Genomic DNA, 25,873 nt, shown 5'->3' on the forward strand with positions numbered 1-25,873 from the left:
CAACCCTGGGGAAAGGACCCTATCTATGCCCCTCATGATTTTATAAACTTCTTTGAAGGTCATTCCTCCGCCTCCAAAGTTTCAGGGAAAATAGACACAGTCTATTTAGCCTCTCCCTAGCTCAAACCCTCCAACCCTTAAAGTTTCACATCATCCTTCCTATAGCAAGGAGACCAGAATTGTATGCAGTATTCCAATAGTGGTCTAACCAATGTCCTGTACAGCTGCAACATGATCTCCCAATTCCTATACTCAATGCACTGAGCAATAAAGGCAAACATACCAAATGCCTTCTTCACTATCCGATCTACCAGCGACTCCACTTTCAAGGAATTATGAACCTGCACTCCAAGGTCTCTTTGTTCGGTAACACTTTCCAGGTACCTTACCATTGCATTTATAAGGCCTATCCTGATTTGCCTTTCCAAAACACAGCACCTCACATTTATCTAAAATAAATTCCATTTGTCGTTCCTCAGCCCATTGGTCCATTTGATCAAGATCCCATTGTACTCTGAGATAACTTTCTTTGCTGTCAACTAAACCTCAAATTTTGGTGTCAACTGCAAACTTACTAATCTCCTAGTTTCACATGCAAATCATTTACATAAATGGCGAAAAGCAGTGGACCCAGCAGCACTCCTTGTGGTACAGTGCTGATCACAGGCCTCTGGTCTAAAATGCAGCACTCCACCACCACCCTCTGTCTTTCACTTTCGAGCCAATTCTGCATCCAAGTGGCTAGTTCTCCTTGTATTCGCTGTGTTCTAACTTTGCTAACCAGTCCACCATGAAGTACCTTGTCAAATGCCTTACTGAAGTCCATATAGATCATAGCCACTGCTCTACCCTCATCAATCCTCTTCACTACATCTTCAAATAACTCAATCAGGTTTGTGAGACACGACTTCACAAGCACAAGTCATGTTGAGTATCCATAATCAGTCCTTGCCTTTCCAAATACATGTAAATCCTATCCCTCATGATTTCCTCCAACAACTTGCCCACCACTGATGTCAGGCTTACCAGTTTACGCTTGTTTGTTTTCTATCGTTGCTAAGAAATGTTTTGTTTCTACAAGATGGGGTGGCACAGTGGAGCAGTGATTAAGCACTAGTAGAGCGCCAGGGACCGGATTGGATTTCAGCCTCGGGTGACGGTCTATGTGGAGTTTTCACATTTTATCTGTGTTTGCGTGCATTTCCTCCAGGTGCTCAGTTTTCCTCCCTCAATCCAAAGATGTGCAGGCTATGTGGATTAGCCATGGGAAATGTAGGGTTACAGGGATGGGTTAGGTGGTCGGTCTGGGCGGGGTGTTCTTGGATGGTTGGTGTGTATTCAACGGGCTGAATGGCTGCTTCCACACTGTAGGAATTCCATCATTCTTTGAAGACATCATAACTTCATCAGCATCAGCGCTTCTTCCTTTCTTGACTTGAAATATAATTCTTACAGCATGTCTTAGAGCAGCTGCACTTGGAGTATTGTGTACAGTTCTGGTCACTGCATTATAAGAAGGATGTGGAAGCTTTGGAAAGGGTGCAGAGGAGATTCAATGGGATGTTGCCTGGTATGGAGGGAAGGTCTGACAAGGAAAGGCTGAGGGACTTGAGGCTGTTTTCGTTAGAGAGAAGAAGGTTGAGAGGTGACTTAATTGAAACATATAAAATAATCAGAGGGTTAGACAGGGTGGATAGGGAGAGCCTTTGTCCTAGGATGGTGACGGTGAGCACGAGGGGGCATAGCTTTAAATTGAGGGGAGAAAGATATAGGACAGATGTCAGAGGTAGTTTCTTTACTCAGAGAGTAGTAAGGGAATGGAACGCTTTGCCTGCAACAGTAGTAGATTCACCAACTTTAGGTACGTTTAAGTCGTCATTGGATAAGCATATGGACGTACGTGGAATAGTGTAGGTTAGATGGGCTTCAGATCAGTATGACAGGTCGGCACAACATCGAGGGCCGAAGGGCCTGTACTGTGCTGTAATGTTCTATGTTCTACGTCCTCATTGCAGGTAGGGAATGGGCCCCGTCACCGGAAGAGGAAAGCTAGTTTTAAAAACAGCGAGTTTAGCTACATGCTTTAAAAAAAACCTCTCAGGAAAGGTTATCACTGGTTAGAGACAATATGGCTTATTGGGTTAAAATGAAGTTGAATCCAAAGGTGCATTCTTGTTTCCTGTCTCTGATGTGTTAATATGGTAAGAACCCATACAACAGAGAACAGTATTCTTTGGATAGTCCACGTGGCAACAGAATTTCAACAAGGCAATGTTCCATTATCTCTGTTACTGTTCTTCAAATTGGAGATTCTGATCCCAAACAAGTCAAAGTGGTGGAAAATTGTGAAAAATTGAATGAAGTGTGGCCAGCACTTTTAAGAAGTACAAATGTACAAGTATCAACTTCACTTCAACTCGCTCTTTCCTCACTTTCTTTGAAGTACCAGACAAATCAATACAAAGAATGAGTAAATAACTCATAAAATTTTATAAAGGTAAATACTTACAACCACTGTGTGGTGGAAATGTACAAATATGTAATTGTTTATCATCAAGAATGAGCAGAAATTAAATAAATTTACTGTGAAGCTTGGCCAGTTTCGCATCAACGTGATCAGTATTTAAATTAGGGCTGAATTTGCGTTGCAGCAATTAGATTTGAGACCGGGAGCTTAAGTTTAAATACCAGCCAGACAGAAATATGTTTAAACTTCAGCTTGGCTGTTTCTGTTCTGAAGGAGAGGATCTGAACAGTTAATTGGGTAAAGCATAGAGAAGGCACAATATCTGCTTTACAAACATGACAATTGTGGACAGATATGTTTAAAAAGAGGTCAGGGCCAAAAACAGAGTTGCTGGAAAAGCTCAGCAGATCTGGCAGCATCTGTGAAGGAAATAACAGAGATAACGTTCTAGTCCGGTGACCCTTCTTCAGAATTTAAAAAGAAATCCTCTGGAGCTGTAATAAACTTTTCTCAAGTATTGTGTAAATCTATTTTTATACAAAACACTAATTTCTACTCCACATGGTGCTGAACTACCACCTCCATTATGTTTCATTCTGGTCAAGTGCCAACTCCAGATTTATGCAGCAAGTCTATAATGTTTGTTATTAAGTTAATATTGCTTTGCAGTGATGCTAAATTTGTAATACAAATACACCATTAGTGTAAACACTGCATCATGTATAACCTGCACCAGAACCTGGAAGACCACTACCATTTTATTTGTGTTACAAGCAAAATGGAATGTCGATTCAAAAAGAAAATACACCGAGTTAACAAAAATCAGACGGGTATCAATCTGAAAACAAAATTGATTGATCAAGCCTAATTTAATGGTGGGTTTGCAAGCATTCTTGGAAATACCATCTATTATGCACAGAGAAAGTCAAACATTGCCAACATTTGAATAGTTACCAATTTGAACAGGCAGCAACTTTACAAAATCCTGATCACCGATGTGACTCCATTGCTATACCTTTATAAAGCAGTAACAATAATAACACATAATATGCAAATCTGCATTGCATTTTGAGTGGAGAAGGCTATCAATAAAATGGTTGGGCACCTCAAGTCTAGGTGACCTGGATTTTCACATTCTACTTTCTCACCTGAAAACTGGTAGAATTTGTGAAATTGACATTCAGTAAATTTAACATGAATTGTTACTTTCTGAAACACACTTCATTTAATCTACGATTTCCTCTATTAGAATACCACTTCTAAAAATTAAAAAAAACGACATGAAATACATCTTAAAATAACAATCACAATACATTATACTGTACTTAAGTAAATGTGCTCAATTAGGCATTCACCAGCTTATTATCTGTAACGTCCAGCAATTTTATGGCAACAATCATGCAATTATGAACGAATATTTGTCCACACTTTGAAAGAGAAATAGTTTTTTTTAAATTCCTCAATGTTTTGTAGACTTGTTAAGATGAAAGATGTTTGGTTGCTAAGATTAACTAATTCAATTTGGACAAGTTGAATTAATGCAATCCAAACTGACAATTGATCTTTGATTTGGACCTGAGATGGTACTCAAGGTCACCACTTAAAAGATCCTTAACAACTGAAGTTCTCCCTTCCTACAGTAATTTAAGTTTGTTATTTGCATTCATTTCAACTTACTTTCAGCAGTTACAGGCTTTAAAAAGCAAGAAGCACAGAATTAGACCCCAGAGAAAGTGAAGGGAGGACAAAAAAAAATTGTTAAGTGACATGACATGAAGTTGGACACTACCTTGCTGTTCAAAATAGCCAATATTTTGTTTTTTCAAGTACAAGTTTTACTTCTAAGTTTGAAAATTAATATGCAAATATTATACTTGCATATGTTTTTGTTCATAATGCTTACTAAGTTTTCTTTGATTTAGGATACAATCTTCTTCTGATAATTCAGATGTCGAGTGACCTTTGGTGTAGCACTGAGCTATGCAGTGTGTGTAGGCCCATGTTTGAAGCCTAGTATGTGCTGAATTAGCTGACCTCTGCTAGCAGCTTTATAACTGACTTCGCTTGCAACTATGTAAGAGTCTCTAAGCAAGCATGTTAGCTTGTTAAAGCAGCTCAAAAATATTTGATTTAAAGTAATATTAGCATATGATGATGAACTTCGTACATTGCGATGTCTTCAAATTGTATCCTGAATATAGCTATGAATGTTGTACTGAGATAGCCATCTAACCTAAAGTTGATGAGGAAATTTCAGGCTTTGCAGGAATCTACCAGATGAAGTTACCTGGACTTTGTGTTCCATACAACAGTCATTGCCATTACCGAATTGCAACTAGTGGTGTCACTCTTCAGTCACATTTGTGACGTGCTTTCCCAAGGCTTGATAATGGTTGTAGTGCACCAGAAGTTTTTGCAAGTTGTGTAGCCACCATTTATGCTGCAAGTTCGGTTTTCTCAGTTGCTCAACTAAAAATAACCTCCTCCTTACAGGTGGGTGGGTAGGTAGGTAGGTAGGGGACATAAATAATTGTTATGCCTTTGAAGTCAAAGTATCTCTAATGCTTCATAGTGATGGAAAGTTTGAACAAAAAAAGTCAAATTTATGGCTTATGTGTAGATTAGGTGGGTTATATAGAGGGGACGGGTCTGGGTGGGATGCTCTGAGGGTCAGTGTGGGCTTGTTGGGCCGAAGGGTGTGTTTCCACACTGTAGGGATTCTATGATTCTAATATTTGAACTGAGCAGTGCACAGTATTCCAGAGTAATTTTATAGATATTTTTAAATCAACATGTTTAGACATGGAGGGAGTGGATTTGAACCTAGGTCCTATGCCTCAGGAGGAAAAGACATCACCACTATGCCACAAGAGCATTCAAGCTCTTGTTAAATATTGCCAAAATATTAATGGGGCATTAACTCTGTCAGAAGGACTAAATACTTCTCATTCTGGTTCAAAGCATTAGCTGGAACAACGTCTTAACAAATTTGGTGAAATCAACTGGACAAATATTGGAAATGTTATCCATTGTTGATGAACTGCACTATTTTAGTTGGTTAAACCCTAATAGTACACTAAATATTTGTACTTTATACTAAGTCACAAGTGTTTGTAATTTGTGTCTAAACTCTCTGGATTAAGTGTACTTCTGGGGATGGAGTGGGGCTTTGGGCAATGATATCTTCAATATCAGTCAAATGAAGACTCAAATTAGATACCTCAAATCACTTGGTTTGGGAATTCTTCAGTACTGTTACAATGTCAATACACTTAAAACACCCAGGTGACCAGTGTATAAAAGAAAAGAAGAGCATTAGTATCATCTGTTTGTATATCTGCATCCCACACGTAAGGAAGTAAATTGGTGGGGAAAGAATGGTACTCAGGTTAAAATATAGCATCTATTTTCATCAACAGGGAACAAATTGTGCAGGTCTTCATGCCCTTCTCAGTTCTTTACAAACAAAATAAAAGTTAAGAACTTGGCTCATAGAGCTGGATTAAATGAGCCATCAAGGTGTCAGTTCTATTATTTTGCCTGAATGGTTAATCAATGCCTTTAGCAGTAAGGTCACTTTTCTCTTTTTCGTTCCAGTTGTTGTCTGCGTTCTGAAACATTTGTCAAGGCGACTGTAGCTATTTGTATTTCAGAAAGGTTTGAAGCATTGAAGAATAAATTAGTGACTGAAGCAGAGATTAGTAGAGAATGGACGTGTCCCAACTTAAATTACACTGAAATTTGAAGTCTGAAGAAAAAGCCTGATATGTTATACTGTTGAAGGTTCTGCCAAGACATGCAAGCTTACAACAGTGAAGATCATTCCTATTCAACCTAATAGGATGTGTCAATATCACACTTGTGGCCATTTGATTTTTGTTACAAAGAATATCATAATGTTAGTTAGATCACTGGAGTGCAAGTACTGCACAAGGAAGAGTTTAGGGACAAGATTCTGAAATGTCATGCACACTTCTGGGTTCTGTCCACATTCACAATCTAAACTGATCTCTGATGTGTACACACATTTAATACACAAGTCCATAGACAAAATGCATAATGGGTGCCTTGCATATTCATATACCTTTAAAATTTGTTCATGGGATGTGGGCATGGCTGACTAGGCCGGCATTTATTGCTCAGACAGTTAAGAATCAAGTGCATTGCAATGTCTCTCCAGTCACATGTAGGATGTCAGATCTTTCTCCTGTCGGCACAACATCATGGGCTGAAGGGCCTGTTCTGTGCTGTACTGTTCTATGTTCTAAATAGCATTAAGAACGTAAAGCATACAACTGTATAGCACGGGAACGGGCCCTTCAGCTCATAATGTTGTGCTGAACATGACGCTAAATTAAACCAATCCCTTCTTCTCCTTAATGCACATCCCGCCATTCCTTTTTACTGCAGTTAACAATAATTAATGGTTCACATTAGGCTAAACATTTTATTGCTTTTTTTTGGTAAGTTTGAGTTTCATCATAATGGATTCACCAGATTTGAACCCACGCACCTAGAAGTTCTGGATTACTAGTCCAGTGACACTGTTTTGAATGCTGTGATGCAATTGTATCATCGCTAAGTCAATCCATTGCGATGAAAACTTTTATTTGTGTCCTTGTTTTGTACTCAGCAAGTCATCAATCTATAATTGAAAATATGATGGGGCAGCACAGTGATTCAGCTGTTAGCACTGCTGCCTCATGGTGCTAGAGACTCAGGTCCAATTCCACCTTCAGGCAACCAGCTGTGAGGAGTTTGCACACGCTCCCTGTGTCTGCATGGGTTTCATTTGGGTGCTCTGGTCTCCTCCCGTAGTTCAAATATGTGCAAGTTAGGGGGATGGGCTATGGTAAATAGCCCATAGTGTCCAGGATTGTGCAGACTTAGTGGGTTAGCCATGGGAAATACAGGGTGGGTTACAGGAGATGGATCTGGGTTGGATGCTCTTCGGAGGGTTAGTGTGGACTCAACGGGCTGAATGGCCTGATTAAATACTGTAGGGATTCTATGATTTACAGATAGCACCATTCCAAGAGATGCCAGTTGGTAATATTCAATTCTGCTCAGCAATAGGGGAGGAGCCAGTTGCAAAATGTTCACTAGCTCACTCATGTGAATTCAGGGGATACCAAAGACGAGTTCAAAAGGGAACAGACTGAAGCTGTCAGTCAAGTGGAATCTCTAACTGTTGTCGTCACTGTGTTCAGGAATACTGTTATTAACTGGTGACCTTTGGTCCAGGCTGCCAGAGTCTAGTGTCAACATCTCCTCTGCCAGTCCTCCAGGAATTTTGTCTTAAAGTAAAGCAAGACCCATCAAACAGGTTCCTTTATAGTCTAATATAGAGAAAATACCATTGGTAAATCAATTAATTTTTTGATGTGATGCAACTAAATAAAGACAGTGCACTGCTCGCATTACAGTGACAACATAGATAAAAAGGTGAGAAAACTAACAAAATTCAAATCACCTGTTTCCTTTCTATAAAACAAGTTACAAGTAGTTGCATTTAAAATAGATGCATAAAGGCTTAAAAATGTAGCATTTAGAATTCAGTCATTCACTGTCCTCGACGTTTATAATGCAGGCATATACAGTTATGTGTACACTGTTACAGCACAAGCCAAAACATATCTCTGATGAGATAATGGGAAATGCAGATGCTGGAGAATTCCAAGATAATAAAACGTGAGGCTGGATGAACACAGCAGGCCAAGCAGCATCTCAGGAGCACAAAAGCTGACGTTTCGGGCCTAGACCCTTCATCAGAGAGGGGGATGGGGAAGAGGGAACTGGAATAAATAGGGAGGGAGGGAGGGGAGGCGGACCGAAGATGGACAGTAAAGAAGATAGGTGGAGAGAGTATAGGTGGGGAGGTAGGGAGGGGATAGGTCAGTCCAGGGAAGACGGACAGGTCAAGGAGGTGGGATGAGGTTAGTAGGTAGATGGGGGTGCGGCTTGGGGTGGGAGGAAGGGATGGGAGAGAGGAAGAACCGGTTAGGGAGGCAGAGACAGGTTGGACTGGTTTTGGGATGCAGTGGGTGGGGGGGGGGGGGGGGGGAGAAAGAGCTGGGCTGGTTGTGTGGTGCAGTGGGGGGAGGGGACGAACTGGGCTGGTTTAGGGATGCAGTAGGGGAAGGGGAGATTTTGAAACTGGTGAAGTCCACATTGATACCATATGGCTGCAGGGTTCCCAGGCGGAATATGAGTTGCTGTTCCTGCAACCTTCGGGTGGCATCATTGTGGCAGTGCAGGAGGCCCATGATGGACATGTCATCTAGAGAATGGGAGGGGGAGTGGAAATGGTTTGCGACTGGGAGGTGCAGTTGTTTGTTGCGAACTGAGCTGAGGTGTTCTGCAAAGCGGTCCCCAAGCCTCCGCTTGGTTTCTCCAATGTAGAGGGAGCCGCACCGGGTACAGTGGATGCAGTATACCACATTGGCAGATGTGCAGGTGAACCTCTGCTTAATGTGGAATGTCATCTTGGGGCCTGGGATAGGCTGCAGGCTGCAACCGCAGGAAATGCTACACTTGTCCCCACACCTCCTCCCTCACCCCTATCCCAGGTCCCAAGATGACATTCCACATTAAGCAGAGGTTCACCTGCACATCTGCCAATATGGTATTGTCATCTTGGGACCTGGGATAGGGGTGAGGGAGGAGGTGTGGGGACAAGTGTAGCATTTCCTGCGGTTGCAGCCTGCAGCCTATCCCAGGCCCCAAGATGACATTCCACATTAAGCAGAGGTTCACCTGCACATCTGCCAATATGGTATACTGCATCCACTGTACCCGGTGCGGCTCCCTCTACATTGGGGAAACCAAGCGGAGGCTTGGGGACCGCTTTGCAGAACACCTCAGCTCAGTTCGCAACAAACAACTGCACCTCCCAGTCGCAAACCATTTCCACTCCCCCTCCCATTCTCTAGATGACATGTCCATCATGGGCCTCCTGCACTGCCACAATGATGCCACCCGAAGGTTGCAGGAACAGCAACTCATATTCCGCCTGGGAACCCTGCAGCCATATGGTATCAATGTGGACTTCACCAGTTTCAAAATCTCCCCTTCCCCTACTGCATCCCTAAACCAGCCCAGTTCGTCCCCTCCCCCCACTGCACCACACAACCAGCCCAGCTCTTCCCCACCCACTGCATCCCAAAACCAGTCCAACCTGTCTCTGCCTCCCTAACCGGTTCTTCCTCTCTCCCATCCCTTCCTCCCACCCCAAGCCGCACCCCCAGCTACCTACTAACCTCATCCCACCTCCTTGACCTGTCCGTCTTCCCTGGACTGACCTATCCCCTCCCTACCTATCTTCTTTACTCTCCATCTTCGGTCCGCCTCCCCCCTCTCTCCCTATTTATTCCAGTTCCCTCTTCCCCATCCCCCTCTCTGATGAAGGGTCTAGGCCCGAAACGTCAGCTTTTGTGCTCCTGAGATGCTGCTTGGCCTCCTGTGTTCATCCAGCCTCACATTTTATTATCTTGGATATCTCTGATGAGGTTTGTTCTGAAGTGTGGTCTGCCCTTCTACTCAACTTGGGCCAAAGAGGATGTGAATGAAGCAGAGAGGGGCCACGAAAGAGATAGAACAACAAGTTTTGGAAACTGATTATGAAGAAAAATTCAAGCAACTAAACCTGTTTTCACTGAATAATCCAGATTTCTAATTGCAAAATAAAAAATCATCGAAGTGCAAGTGAGCATATCATTTTACCGAACAATTTAACATTGCACTAGAACAAAGAGCAAAATGATATCATTTAAAAGCTTGTAGTTAAAATAAATCAACCTGTTCTAAAATAATGGAGAAACTTTGGTGCAAGTGGTTACTCAGAAAAAAATACAGTGCAAATGGTTGCTTGCAGCAGATATAGCTCATTAAGTCTATATCTCACTTCAAGATTTGTTTCATATTGGATGTCACCAACTATGGCTTTCATCAGAAGAAATATGAATTGTTTCATATAGGAAATAGGAATTATTCTCACCTTGAGGATTATAGAATACAGGCAGCATAACAAGAGAACAAAAAAAAATTACCTTTTTTTTATTAAGGATCACATACATAAAGGCCCGTCCACATCGTGCTTGTACATGGGTTGGGTTCGCCTTTAAAACTGTGTCGAAATCAAAGATGGCAGTTTTCTTCTGGTTAAGATGTCCATAACATCGTGCTCTGGTGAGCAGTGAGGCTTCATCAGTGCCTCCTAGAACAAAATTAAATATACATTAAATGACATAAAATAGTTTTATAATATGAATTAAATATAGTAACGGGTAGGTCTGTTTTATTAACTCTCAACATATGGGCAGCACAAGCAAGGCCTGAATCTCTGTTTCCTTTCCCCTCTGTTCTATAATGCTTATACATCAAGGTTTCTTTCAAATGCTACACCAATCCCTAAACAATGTTCCCCCAATTTCCCAGAGGGGATATCCCAAATCAGTCAGCAGGGGCAGGGGGGAGATGCACTGACTCCTGTTCTTTATTATTCATCCTTGTCTGCTTCAAAGTTAACTTTTTTTTTAAACATTCTCCCTTAATCTATGTTTTAAAAGGAGCCAATTTAATCAGACTTCATTGAATTAAGAGATAACAAGTTGTAGAGCTGGATGGCCACAGCAGGCCAAGCAGCATCAGAGGAGCAGGAAAGCTGACCTTTCGGGCCGAGACCCTTCTTCAGAAATGGGGGAGGGGAAGGGGATTCTGAAATAAATAGGGAGAGGGGGGGAGGAGGATAGAAGATGGATAAAGGAGAAGCTAAGTGGAGAGGAGACAGACAGGTCAAAGAGGCAGGGATGGAGTCAGTAAAGGGGAGTATAGGTGGGTAGTTAGGGAGGGGATAGGTCAATCCAGGAAGGATGGACAGGTCGAGGGGGCGGGATGAGGCTATTATGTTGGAGATGGGGTGGGGCTTGAGGTGAGAGGAGGGTATAGATGGAAGGAAGGACAGGTTAGGGAGGTGGGGACATGCTGGGTTGGTTTTGGGATGCGGTAGGAGGAAGGGGAGATTTTGAAGCTTGTGAAGTCCACATTGACACCATTGGGCTGTGGGGTTCCCAATCAGAATATGAGGTGCTGTTCTTGCAACCTTTGGGTGGCATCATTGTGGCATTGCAGGAGGACCAGGATGGACATGTCATCTGAGGAATGGGAGGGGGAGATGAAATGGTTTGCGACTGGGAGGTGCAGTTTGTTTAGTGCGAACTGAGCATAGGCATTCCGCAAAGCGGTCCCCGAGACTTTGCTTGGTTTCCCCGATGTAGAGGAGGCCATACTGTAAACATGAGCAGATGTGCAGGTGAACATCCGCTTGATGTGGAGAGTCTTCTTGGGGCGTCAGATGAGGGTGAGGAGAAGTGGCAGGTGTAGCACTTCCTGCAGTTGTAGGGAAAAATGCCAGGTGTGGTGGGGCTGCAGTGAAGTGTGGAGCGTAGAAGGGAATCCTGGAGAGAGTGGTCCCTCCAGAAGGCAGATAAGGGTGGGGAGGGGAAAAATGTCATTGGTGGTGGGGTTGGATTGCAGATGGCAGAAGTGCCAGAGGATGATGTGTTAGATCCGGAGGTTGGAAGTTGGTGGGGTGGTACTTGTGGACGAAGAGGATTCTGTTTTGGTTATTATTGCGGGGAGGGGGTGTGAGGGATGTGTTGCGGGAAATGCAGGAGACGCAGTTGAGGGGGTTCTCGGCCACTGAGGGGGGAGGTTGTGGTCCTTGAAAAACGAATTATTGAGGGTGAGACCGACTTTGGCTAACCAGATGAGGGTGTCAATGGAGGGGTACTGGTTGGGCCTGCGGGACAGTAAGAAGTGGAGGACCTTTAGGTCATCTGCATGGAGAATACAGGCGTATAGAGTCTGGACGTCCATGGTAAAGATGAGGTGTTGTGGACTAGGGAATTGGAAGTTTTGGAGGAGGTGGAGGGAGTGGGTGGCGTCACAGACATAGGTAGGGAGCTCCTGGATCAATGGGGAGAAAATGGAGTCGAGATAGGTGGAAATAAGTTTGGTGGGGCAGCAGCAGGCAGAGACAATGGGTCGACCAGGGCAGTCAGGTTTGTGGATTTTGGGAAAGAGATAGAAGCAGGCGATGAGGGGGATCAGGGAACGATGAAGTTGGAGGCTGTGGGTGGGAGGTCACCTGAGGTGATGAGGTTGTGGATGGTTGGGGAGGTAATGGTTTGGTGTTTGGGGGTGGGGTCATTGAATTAAGAGTGACTTTATCAGTCACCAAAGACCTGAGAACACATGACAATGCAACAAACATACACACAGATAACAAATCAGAAGTGAATAAAAAAAATTTACAAACTACAGATGAACCTCTGATTTCTTTGTGCAGATCAGATAGCAGAATGTTGTACTTATTACTGTGCAAATTACCAGTGTTGCTGACAATAGTAGATGAACAGTTGATTGAGATATTGGGTTTGCAGGTCAACTGAAATTCTTTTGTCTTGGTTCATTTTCACAGTGGCTGGCTAACAACAGTGAGAGAGTGTGTCTTTTCCTTTTTAAGACGTCTCCAAAGCACACTAGTATACACTTTAGGATATAAGGCCACATAGAGACTAGAGTTGAAGCTGGATTTTAACCTAAATTTCATATATCCTTGGAAAGATAAAACTCAAACATATCTGTAGGAGATTGCTTTCTGCTGAGATCAGGTTAGGTAGTCAGCCTCTTTTCCATTTTAGTCTTCCCAATTGAAGTACCTCTTCACTCTGTAGGTGAGACATTCTATGGGTCCACTCTGCCAGATAGTCACTGAACTTATGTCTGAAGTTAGTCCGCTTTTCAAAATTTAATGTTTGAATTTAAAATAGGAAATTCCATAAGTGATCCCGAGTTATGATGTGGTCATAACAGAAAGCACAGGACACAGTTGAAGTCTATTATAAAGTATATGCTGAAGACCAAAAAAGTGATACCGTTACAGCTGGACTTCATTAATAAGAAAATTTATTTTCTCACATTTTAACTGGTAATGGGAAGATTTAAATTTTTAAAAATGACCATGCCTACAACTAAGTTAATACACAATTCCATTGAACCACCTGATGAATTTCCACGGTAATTCTATACAATGGGATCAATTTAAGAGACCCACACTTGATTCAGAAAGACATATTACGATGCAGCTAGTGTTCAGGTAATTTAAGTTTTATGGCATTATCTGGAGAATGCATTATTGGCATCATATTAAACCTGTGACAACTTATATTATTTTGGCTGAAAAAAAAGAACACATTCTATCGAAACTTTCCATCTTGCACTCATCAGGATAATTCACAAGAAATACCAATGTAAACAAAAAAAAGTATTTCATTGTATAAGAGGAAAAAGAGTGCCAACCATTCAGCAATGGGGCATTGATTGGTAGAAGTATTGCTCAGAAGTCACAGAATTGTTAAGATATGGAAGCATTTTCTTGGCGCACTGTATCTGTATCAGCTTTCCAAATGACCAAAACTCCAAATTATTTTCTTGCACTTTCCCTATAACCCTGAATATTATTTCCATTTAAAATGATCAATTAATGCCCTTTTGAATGTCTCTATTGTATGCAAGAAAATGTGCACTGGTGTTTTCTTGCATTGATTTACTTCTTTGGCAAATCATTTTAAGTGAACTCTTTCATTCCCTTCAGAGATAATGGGAACTGCAGATGCTGGAGAATCCAAGATAACGAAGTGTGGGACTGGATGAACACAGCAGGCCAAGCAGCATCTTAGGAGCACAAAAGCTGACGTTTCGGGCCTAGACCTTTCCTGATGAGGGGTCTAGGCCCAAAACATCAGCTTTTGTTCTCCTAAGATGCTGCTTGGCCTGCTGTATTCAGCCAGCCCCACACTTCGTTATCTTTCATTCCCTTGACCCTTTCACAAGCAGGAACAGTTCCTGTTTACTCTGTACAGATCTCCCAGGATCTGGAAACCTCAATCAAATGTTCTTTGTCTTTTCCTCTCCAAGGATAACAGTCCTAACTTCTTCATTGTTCTGAGTAACCTAAGAATGCACCATTTAGATGATGACTAACAGTTAACTGCCAAGCTTTAATTTTTTAACCAGGCAGGTTGATTCTGATGTATGAAGGTACTGGCCTGAGGAATGACGCAACGAACCAAGACTGTCGTCTATTTTGTTGAATCAAAACAGGCACAATGAGTAAATATGTTCTGCCAGAATGGCTATCTTTCTGCATAAGCAAGGCATGTGATGAAAATAGAACAAAGATTTGTAACAAATACAGACTTCTAAATTCTTCATTTCAGCAAATCAGGATGCATATGAAAGGATTTGAATTACCAGCGATTATAGAGAACATGCATGAATTACTCATGTGTTTACCACAAAACATTTGCCATCAAGCTTGGAGCAGTATTGAGGCTACTTTGATATTTCCATAATTCACGACAGCTAGTTTATTGCAAAAATCAGCACCAAGAGTTGTTCAGGTCAGGAGAAGTATTTTGATAAACAAAGATGTTTCTCCCATTAGTCAGTTTTTAAAATTATTCAATAATTACTGGCATTGGCAGATTAGAATACAATTTATTTTACACAATATCACTTCTGTAGTGTTTTAATTTTTAAAAAATTAAATTTAACCAGTAAATTGTAGCCCAGGCATTCTAAATTTCTCTAGCACAGAACTGATTATTGCATTGAATTGCTTACTTGACTATTCCAGCATTTGCCTGACTTCCTTCCCATTTCCAACCTGCATAAACAGGAGTTCACTACAAATTCTGTTTCCATAATTTATTTATAACATGATCCTCTCAGCTAACATCTTTGCATTTGTTGAATAGCACTAGTTCTATGTCCACTAGTGTATCAGTTTTTAAACTGTTATCTTGGTATTCAAAGCTCTCCAACACCTCATATCCCAGAAAAATCTACTGACTGATTTCCTTTTCTCCTCTTGCTATTGAAAGTGGTCAAAAATAGAGTAAGCAAAAGTCTCATCCATTTAAAGCCCTACCCAGATTTATAACTGTACCTGATTCTCAACATACAACTAGTAAAGAGAAGGAACAGAGAAAAATGTTAGCACCAATGGATGGGTGTTGTAATATAATGTTGCACTGTCTGGAAACAGCTAGGAATCAAATGTACGTCGGGAAAATATGCCAGTAAAGCCACAAGAACAACAACACTTGACTGTCAAGTTTGTGCGTGTAATATGACACCAGCGTGTAGGCAGTTTTCAACCAAGGCAACTGGAAAATTCCAATAAATCAAACAGCTCTCTCTTTTCAAGATCTGAAAACCAGAAGATTTCAAAAAAAAAACTCAGAACACTTACATACAAAACAATGTAATCGAAAGACAAAAAGGCCAAATCACTGTATACCTCCATCTATCGTGTTGGACATGATGTATGCAGAAACAACACAGTATCTTTGTGAAAAGTTTGCCAGGTATAAAATACAGTTTCCTACAACTTGTCTTTTATTTGAATACAAGACAAGAAGCAGCACTACCAGCAGTAATAAAGACATCTACAGCTTGATGAGCTAGATAGATACGTTCCGTGCAAACTATGTAAAATAGGCAACTCTAGCATCGGCTAATCAAGCTTTATACAAATAGATAATTTTGAATTCATTATTTTGTCTTTGCTATCCTATTCAATTTCTAATTTTAAATATTGGCTTGATTTGGTATGTAGCCCTGCTATAAAGAGAGAATATTCAAACCTGCATGCTTGCTCTTGACAAGACAGAATTTAAACTTATTGAGTAAATATGGAATCTCATCAATTTGGAGCAATCAAATCCTGTTAACCATGAGGACTTCAATATCTGACAAAGAAGAAAAGCTATTCTTTTGGCAACAAAACTGATATAGTTGATTCTATTTTGCTGTTGTAACAACATTTGGGAAATGTTATAAGGATGTGGATTGACAAATCACTGAGATAATGTATAGATAATTCCTTTGAAACTTAAGATATTTTGTGGGTCATAACGTGGTAGATGTAGAAATGTTGTTTCCCCTTGTAGTAAAATCAAGGACCAGACAGCATTACTTACCTTCTCTCCAAGACTGCAAGAAAAGTAGAACAGTATTTGAAGCAGAGGAAAATCTGGGCAATAGATTAGTTGTAGTCCTTCTTAAAACTGTTGGTACAGCTGATCCTGGGTCAAAATACCCAATACAGCCCTTCCAACCTGCATATACATATCAATGAGTCTCAGTTCTCATCCAGTAAACACTTGAAACGTATACTTCCCAAGTAACTGTTCAGTTCTCTTTTAAACACCTCAATTGATTAAGATGGTACCTTCAGGTAATGTGTTCAATATGCTCAAACTTTGGTGTAAAACAGACCTAGATCAATATCTCTGCAATCTTTTTCTTAGTCTTGTATGGTATGTAAATAAAGATATACAAAGGACACTTATCCATTATTTCAAATCCTGATAGCTTTCACTGGGCTGCCTACCTCCAATTTTGAGGGTGTCAATGATCATCTTCACTGATCGATTTAGAATTCATTTGTTGCCTTTATATTTGTGAACAAGTTGTCAGTCGACCTTAATCCCCTTCTAGTCAATCTTTCACATCAAACAGGTCAGCCATAACAACACAGCCATTTTGTAAAGATTTGACTGGGGAATTAGTATAAATCAGCACTAAATTTTAACTAGTTGGGAGTATGCACAAGGAATCAGCATTAACCCAATCATAGAAATCACAAATAAGAAACAAAGTGAACTATATTCAACTTGGTAATTTCACCACAATGCATGCATCTTAAGGAGCTCTGAGATTTGCCTTTGAGTAATTTCTTAACAGAATATGGGACATAATGTGAAAAGCTCAATTACTGTCAGGCCCCTAAACAGGATGGGGTTAAAACAAAACCTGCAGACAGTTGTCATCTGGGCTCAGGTATCAATCCAGTGAGATCTCAGCGAGTTCCTTATATGGTGGAATAGCAAATTGAAAAGAGGGATAATACACTGGCGAAACAGATAAACAGAGTCTACAACAACATTACAAAATTTAAAGTTTGGTTAGAGTGCAAGTGTCTACTTTCAGGCTAATTAATCAACTTGTTATGAAGCATAAGGTCAGGTTGACAAATACCAATATGAATTCCTGCAAAATAAAAACTCAGTGCCAGAGCAACTCATGGCTCAAGACAGATGGGGAATTCATCATACATGCAATGTCTATAACTTAACCATAGAATTTAACCACATGCAGTTCTGTGAAGATTAGTGGCAGGTCCAAAGATTGGACAACTTTTAGAAACCAGCAAAGAATAACCTCTTCCATAAAAAGGAAACATAAAAGAGAAAGCCAGCTAGATATACAAAATCAGAAGCCCAGATATTCCAAAGGCCAGATACCAGATTCTATAGTACAGATGGGAGTTGTGCATATGGACTCTGAAATCCCTACTGCGGTGAATTCTGAAGCAATTGCCCAAGAAATTGTAGATTCCACTGGGCAATTCCCCAAACATAAAACTCTCAAAATATCCAATTAAAATCAGAAAATATGAGGAGTTGTGAAGTAAATGGTTTTCTTTCTAGTCTAATTCCTGAATTGCAATTAAAGTGACTTCCAAACTTAAAACTACACACATGACCCAATATCTCCAACCTACTCCAATTTATCCTAAAAACACTTAATCACTTACCTGGCACTCTTGCCACCTTGGACCCTATGCACCTGGCAGCCTACCCTCACAATGATCTTATGTAGTTCCCTTTGCACAGGAGCTATCAAAATAGCTGTGCTTCTGAACCTTTAATGTTTCAGAGAATGGAAACTGACTACTGTACCAAAAGGGGTATGATCTGCATTCCCCCAGCTGTTCTATGTGGTGTGGGGACTTGTCAGAATGGAAGTACGGCTCTGCACTTTAGAAGGAGCTCTGATTGGAATCTCTCGTCAGAAAGGCAGAGCTTTTCTTTATAAAGAAAAGGAGTAGACTGGCAATCTGTGTGAGATTACCAATCCCTGGAAAATCTGGGCTAGAGTTTCTACAAGCATGTTAAAAGGAAGAGTACCTGAAATAAGTGTCAGCCTCTTAGGGCATGATATTGGGAAACTAGTAATGGGAAACAAGGAAGCACTGAACAGGTATTTTGAATCATTTTTCACTGTAGAAACCACAAAAGGTATCCCAAGAAATCTGAAAAACCAAGAGGGAAATGGCAGGGAGGAAATTTAAAACAAATTACTGTCACAAGGGAAAAAAAGGTATTGGACAAACTACTGGGCTAAAGATTGACAAGTTCCTTGGATCCTTGCATCCAAGGATCTTCCAAGCAATTAATGCAGAGATACCATTAACTTTGGTTGTCTTTCAAAATTCTCTGGTTTTTGAAGAAAGCTCCCAGTAGATTGGACAACTGCAAATATAAACACCACTACTTAAGAAAGGAGGCAGATAGAAAAATCAGAAAACAATATGGTAGTTAGTTCAACTTGACTTTGGGAAAATCCTAGGATCAATTATTCAGGAGGTAACAGCAGGACATTGAATAAAATAATAATACAACTAGGCAGAGACAACATGATTCTGTGAAAGGGAAACAGTGGTCAACTAACTGGGAAAGAAACAAGCAGGACAGATCATGGGGAATAAGTGAGTTTGGGTTTTCACAAGGCATTTACTAAAGGGGCACAAAATTGTTACCAGAGGACATATGAGCTCATGGTGTTGCAACGTCCTCGCCTTACACCTTGGAAGACTGCTGCTGCTCTCCCAGCTCTTCAGCATCTATCATATTCCCTTTTTGATTGGTCCTGTTGTGCAGGGCACAGCATGCAAGGATTACGCAGTACACAATATTTAGACTGTATTGCACGACACCCCCAAACCAATACAAGTACTGAACCTCATCTTTAGGATGCCTATCATCTGCTCCATTATAGCTCTTATGGAAGAACAAGAAACACGGTGTCTATCCTCTGCCTCAGTTAGGAGATTGTGTAACACAGTCAATCATGGTTGCAGAGATTAGTTCTTGTAGCCCCATAATCATCCTTGTAAGGCATGAGCAGCATGAGAGTTCTCCAGTATATTGGCATCATAGCAGCTTCCAGGGTCCTGCTGCAAATTTACAGATGTATACTCAAGATCAAAGATAACATGTACACTTATGAACCCTTTTCTGTTGAAAAGATCAGTTGTGTTATAATCAATCTGGTGCTCTCAACACTGTATGTACAGTCTACAGCACCCTATATCTGGGGTAAGTCAGCTATGTTGGCAAAGACTATTGCCCAGGCTGCAGTAATGACCTCATTCTGAAGAAACAAGATAAAACCCTGTTATATAACAAACTTGATACATTTGAGGATTGAGAAATCCTTCACAGATCCCTAGTGCATCCTTGGAAGTAGCCAGCTACTTAAAGTCAGCCCAGCTGTCACCTTGATGACCACTGGGATAGGATGATCACCCACCCTTTAGATGGCATAGTTCTGCAAAGGTGTCCCAGGACATCCTCTGTCTGCAGTAACAATGTGCTTCTCCCATCTGGAGGAGATGGCATTGAGGATAATAGACTCTGGATTTCTTGTACCTCCTTTACATCCTGAGAAGCTCTTCAGCTACAATTTCCTCATGTGGAGACTGTTCAGCAACCTCTGGAGACAGTTGCTGGACCCGAGCTTGCTAGCTGATTTGTTCCTCATTATGTTCTCCATGTCTATAGTCACAGAGATGATGACCTGTGCTGTGGCTGGATCTAATGAACCTCTGTGGGGAATTTCAGAAACAGATTATGTTCTTAGTATTCTGAGCAATCACATTTAGATCACACGCTGATGAAAGTTCAGCAATGTCCTTCATATCAATGAGGCACGGAAGACTCGGACAAGGAGGGCCATGGAATACCTTTCCACAGGCCTTTGACAAATTGGACCTTGTTCCAACATAAGCAGCATGTTTCAAGTTGTGAAAATACTTCAGGAGATTGTAATTGTGGTAGGACTACTGAAAGACAAATTTAGTATCATTTAAATGATACTTCTGGATTTGTCCCATCTTCTGTCTACTTTCTTCAACCTTTGCAGATTGCGGTACTAACTGACCAGAGTTCTTCACCTAGCTTTCGTTAAAAGCAAAAATTCTCACAGTTTTAAATGAAAAAGTATTGATTCGAGGTTAAGTTAATATAATGTGGCCTTTTTTGAGAAAGAGACTGGGTGGCATTTAAAGAAAGCATCAGAGAAACAGTTTTACCTAAAAATGGGTGGAACACAGCAAAAAAAAAAAGGAAAAAAAAAACGTTTGTTAGAAATCCCCAGCAGAATCTTTATGACACTGGAATTCCCAAACTCTTGATTGCAAATAAAAACTCTTACTTTGGAGTCCTGGCAAGCAAACTTTCATTGTATCCAACAAAAACAGAATGGGCAATCTCTATTCATCGTAGCCCTGCAACAAGCCAAGATTTTCATATGACAATGTGGAGACTTGGAATACAATTATACATACTTTTTCGGCTCTCAGTTAAAGAAATGATGTAATAAATACACAAGACGGTAAAGAGAATGATATTAAATAGTCTAAGTAGGCAATTGAGATAGTGGATGATCTAAAAATTGATAGTGAAAGTATGGAAAAGGCTGGCTGTACTAATACCAAATAATTCACCAGATCCAGATAGAATGTATCCCAAGCTGCTCAGGGATAGAAGGGTGAAAACTAAAGTGGTACTAGCCACAACCTTCAATAACCTTAAAAATGGGGGTAAAATCAAAAGGCTGGTGAATTACAAATATTACATTCTTTCTAGAGCAAAGGTGCAATGATAAACCAGAAATTATAGGAGAGTCAATTTAACATCGGAGGTGGGGATACTTTTAGAGATTCTAAACTCCAAAATTTAACAGCTGCTTGGTTGATTAATTGAACAAAGTCAGCATGATTGAGACAAATCTTGTTAACTGACTTTACTTTTTTGGAGAAGAGAACAAGATGATTGATGAGGACAAGCAGCTGATACAGTATATATACTCTTTCAGAATTGATTTAGCAAATTATATATTGAGACTCAGGCAGTGTGGTTGGAAATGAACAGCTATCACTGCTGTCAGGGGTTAGGATCAAGGGACGCTTTAAAAGGGTGACTGGCAAAAGAACTAGACACATGAAGAAATTCGTATGCAAGGAGCAATTATAGTTTGGGAGACACTGCCTAAAAGTGAGGTGGAGGTAGATTCAATTATGGCTTCCAAACAGTAATTAGATAAGCACTGGAAGGAAGAAAACAAACGAAAATGCTGCAAGGAAACAACAGGGAGTGGAACTAGCTGAATTTCTGTCACACATTTTGGGCGAAACGGCCTTGTTTGGCAATGTAACCATTGTATGATTACAAAACAAAGGGGTTATTTTTATATCTTCTTGCAAAACAGATAGAATTTACCATTCCTGCTTGAGATGCACCTTCTAAATGGATTTGAAAACAAGAGCAAACCAATGAGGGATATGGAAGCTCCAGCGGAGGTAGGCAAGAGGAATGTGTATATTGAACAAGAAGAAGCATATACAGCTGAGGTCATTTTGAATCAAGAGTTTCTGTAGGGTGGAACTTGGAACTAGAATGGAAGCAGGCTGGAGGTCACAAAGGCATTCATGAGAAATTTAGCAGTAGAGGGCTAAGGATAGCAATGTTTAACTGATGAAAGACGGTTAATTGGTGCACTTGATATCAAAAAACTAATCAAAGGCAGTAAATAATAGGATAATTGGAGACTTTAAGAATGAAAATGTCTATTAGCTAATTGTATTACACAAATGGAATGGAGGTTCAAATCAGCCACACCCCAAGCAAATGGCAATTCAGAATTGAGTAGTGAGTGATCTGTGACTATTCCTCAATTTGCAATGCTTCAAATCTAATGAAGTTCTGCAACATTAAGAAATGTTGATAAATTTTTCACAGTCAACTCAGTTTTTTTTAAATTGCTAAAGAATATTTGCTACAAGCCCTGAAATTTCTAACCTTCCTTTCTTAAGTTCACTTTCAGAATTTAAATTTCTTCAACCCCCATGCCCCCCCAACCTCCCAATCCCCACACATCATTCTTAGACTACTATTATAATTCTGATTAAGTTTCATCTCACTGATCACATCTAAAGAACAACCTCTGGCACTAACCTGATGAAATTATGGCCAGAGAGAGATAGGCCACTGCTTCCTTTACATGTGTGTCACCTTCCTTATTTTGTAGGATTGACATCGCACTGGAATGACAATGCTTCTGCATTAAGTCTCGATCTTCTGACTTGAAAATGTCCATTATGGGCAGGAGGCAGGAAGTATCACCGATCTCAATGACTTTCTTTATCAGCTTAAAAAAGAAATGTTTTGTGAGACCTCGAGAATTAATTGGAGGCACTTTAAATTTACTGACCTTTTCTCAGCAATTATTCACAGGAAAATACAGTATCTGGAAAGATAAAACTCTTTCATCAGCCCCAGTATGCAGTAACGATTTTAATTACACAATCCCCTTTATAATTCCGGGAAATTTTTCTTTTGCAAACTTGTCTCATTTTGTTGAGTTTGCTGAGCCCAAAGGAGGTGGTTGGTATTTTACTGTATGTCCTTGGCCTCCTCCTGCTCCTATCTTCTATGTTTCTACCGGGGAGAAAACAGGATTAGACTATTAAGTTGGACAATCAGTCATGATCGTGAAGAATGGCAGAGCAGGCTCAAATGGCTTCCTCCTGCTCCTATCTTCTATGATTCTACATCCTTTCCATAACGTATCCCCTTCTGAAAGTCATTAAACACAGCTGACTAAATAGTGCAAAGTGGTGATTTACAATATAACTTAAACATAAGATCATGAATTCAAATCCTGTCCCACTGAGTTGCAGAATAAAATCTGCAAAGGTGGAAATTAAACCAGTCCACTCAATGTTCAAAAGGAATGAAAGGAAATCTGCCACTGTTGCCTAAATGCAACTCTAGCCCCATGTTACATGTGGACTCTTAAGTGCCTGCCAATATGACCTATATATATATATAGTTTATTGTAATTGTAATGGAGGTCAGCCATGTGGGCTCGTAGGATATGAGTTCCCTGATTGGAACAGGTTAACAGCTCCAATCAGGCAGCCCTAGCTGACAGGTACAAACTGGAGTGTCAGAGATTTTGTTCACTCAGAGCTGGATCCGAGGAAGCCAAGCATGGTGCACATGAAAGTACAGGGCGACTTGGTGATGGGATACTGGCCTTTGGAGTCGTTTCAGAGGCAATGAGAAAAAACAATACACTCCGAGAAATTTGCTCACAATACTCATCTTGGAGTTGGATAAGCATTTCTGGCATCATGAAGTTAATTAGGAAGCATGACTCACTTGATCCTGCCGAAGACTGGGCTCAGTACATGGAAAGAATGGGTTTTCTTCTCCCCCAGGCAAATGACATTGGGGGAGATGAAAAGTAATGAGTAATTCTCCTGACAAATGTGGACCCATAGCTTTTTCAGTTATTAGTAGCCTAATTTTCTCTGAGGCACAAGATACTAAAAGCTTTCAAGAGTTGAAGGATTTAGTCAAGGAATATTATGACGTCAAGCCTCCTCAAATTATGAGATGCACCAATTTTGTTTGGCTGTTCAAGAACCAGGGGAATCCGTATCAAGATTTTTGATGAGGTTAAGGCATCTGGCAGAGACATGTGACTTTCGTCTAACCATTAATCAGTTGCTGAAACACCATTTGGTACATGGTATTAATGATGTCACCATGCAAAAGTGCCTACTAGCTGAACTCCAAGTGACTTCAAACAGGCACTACAACTGGCATCATCATAAGAAAACAGGGCAAGTGGAGCATATGAGTGAAAGGGTATGCTGATGGAAGTGGACACCCTCGCCAGGCCAACTGAGCTTGGGGCACACCATCACAAGTGAAGGAAATTGTGTAGCCTCACAGAGTCCCTCTGTTCAGGATACGTCCTAAGTCAGCCTACAGCAAAAGCCCAAATCAAAAACAAGCCTTGGCCAAATAGTTAACATTTCCCAAGCCATTGTAGTTGCTGCCAGTATGCAGACATAAGACAGCGAAAGAGTGCCACTAGGTCAGAACTGAGTAAGGGAACTCATAGACCGGTATCCTGGAGAGTGTACACGCTGGAAAGCCCACCTACATGTGGCTTGGAACAATTAAATTGTTGAGCACATTGAAATCAGAACCAATCAAGTAAATGTCTGGTTAAATAGTTAACTGGTTCAAATGGAGGCTGATACCAGCATGGCTGTATCAATGATTGTAGAACCAGTCATTAAAAAACATTCGCTCTGGACTCCAACCCTTACATTTGCTTAAGGCCTCAGCTAGACTGAGAACCTAAACCTGGGAACGTTCACAGATTAAGCGGACAAGTGCAGTTCTGAACTCATATGAGAAGTAGCTGGTTCAGTTACCGCTGACTGTAGTAAAAGGCTCGGGCCCAAGCCGGATGGAGTAGAATTGGTTCAAAAAGATTCACCATGATTGACTCCACATTTTTTGATTAGAAAATGGTTGCCTGAAGGGAGTCCTACTTAAATATCAGGATGCTTTTCAGGATGGTCTAAGTAATAGCAAAGGAGTCAAGGCCACATTGCATGTTGACCAGGAAGGAATTCCACAATTCTGCAAGGGCTGCCTAGTGCATTTGTCTTATGTGCAAAAGGTAGAAGCAGAAATCAGGAGGTTGCAAAGTGGAGGAATCATCAAACCAGTCCAGTTTGCAATATGGGCAGCAATGGTCGTACCGATTGTGAAGCCAGACAGGTCAGCTCGTCTTTGTGGGGATTTTAAACTTGGAGTAAAGTGCTTCTTACAGTTGGATAAATACCCAAACCCTTGCATAGAGGATTTGTATATAAAGCTGGCGGGGGAAGCTATTCTTCATGAAGCTGGACTGTCCATAAGCCTTGTGTGTTTTCAATTATGGTTAGATGAGGATTCCTAGAAGTATGCTACAATTAATACACATACGGGTTTGTCACAATATTCGAGGCTGCCATCTAGGGAATCATCAGCCTTTGCAGTTTTTCATCCAATGATGGCAACATTTTACAAGGCCTATCCTAGGTCACCATTTGTCAAGAGTACTTGCTTATAACAGGAAAGACCAATAAAGAGCACTTAGAGAAATTGGTCATAGTCCCAAGAAGTTTCTCCAAGGCAAGCGTATGCCTTAGAAGGGAAAAATGTGTGTTCCCGGCAGCTCAAGTGACCTACTTGGCCTATAGTCACCAACACCAACTGGAAGACAAAAAGAGGAGATCAAAAGGTGCTCCAAAGGGTCAGCCTTGGAAATGGTCTCAGAGCCAAGATGTAGCTTTTAGGGATGTGGAAAGCAGCGTGTTGGCACACTGTAATCCCAAGTGAGATCTGGTGCTGACATGCTAAG

General features: G+C 40.8%; 1 protein-coding gene across 2 annotated transcripts in view; it reads right to left on the bottom strand.

Annotated features, from left to right (window-relative positions):
- ttc34 (tetratricopeptide repeat domain 34) overlaps nucleotides 1-25,873 on the bottom strand; it is a 225,771-nt gene that overhangs the window by 14,428 nt on the left and 185,470 nt on the right. For both annotated transcript variants that reach the window (XM_048561892.2, XM_048561893.1), the window contains 2 exons: nucleotides 22,618-22,810; nucleotides 10,516-10,682 (listed from right to left, as the gene is read on the bottom strand). In XM_048561892.2, coding sequence (XP_048417849.1) covers nucleotides 10,516-10,682; nucleotides 22,618-22,810 — 360 coding nt within the window. The remainder of the gene's footprint in view (nucleotides 1-10,515; nucleotides 10,683-22,617; nucleotides 22,811-25,873) is intronic.

Source organism: Stegostoma tigrinum, chromosome 28 (genome assembly GCF_030684315.1).
Source record: "Stegostoma tigrinum isolate sSteTig4 chromosome 28, sSteTig4.hap1, whole genome shotgun sequence".
Taxonomy (NCBI): domain Eukaryota; kingdom Metazoa; phylum Chordata; class Chondrichthyes; order Orectolobiformes; family Stegostomatidae; genus Stegostoma; species Stegostoma tigrinum.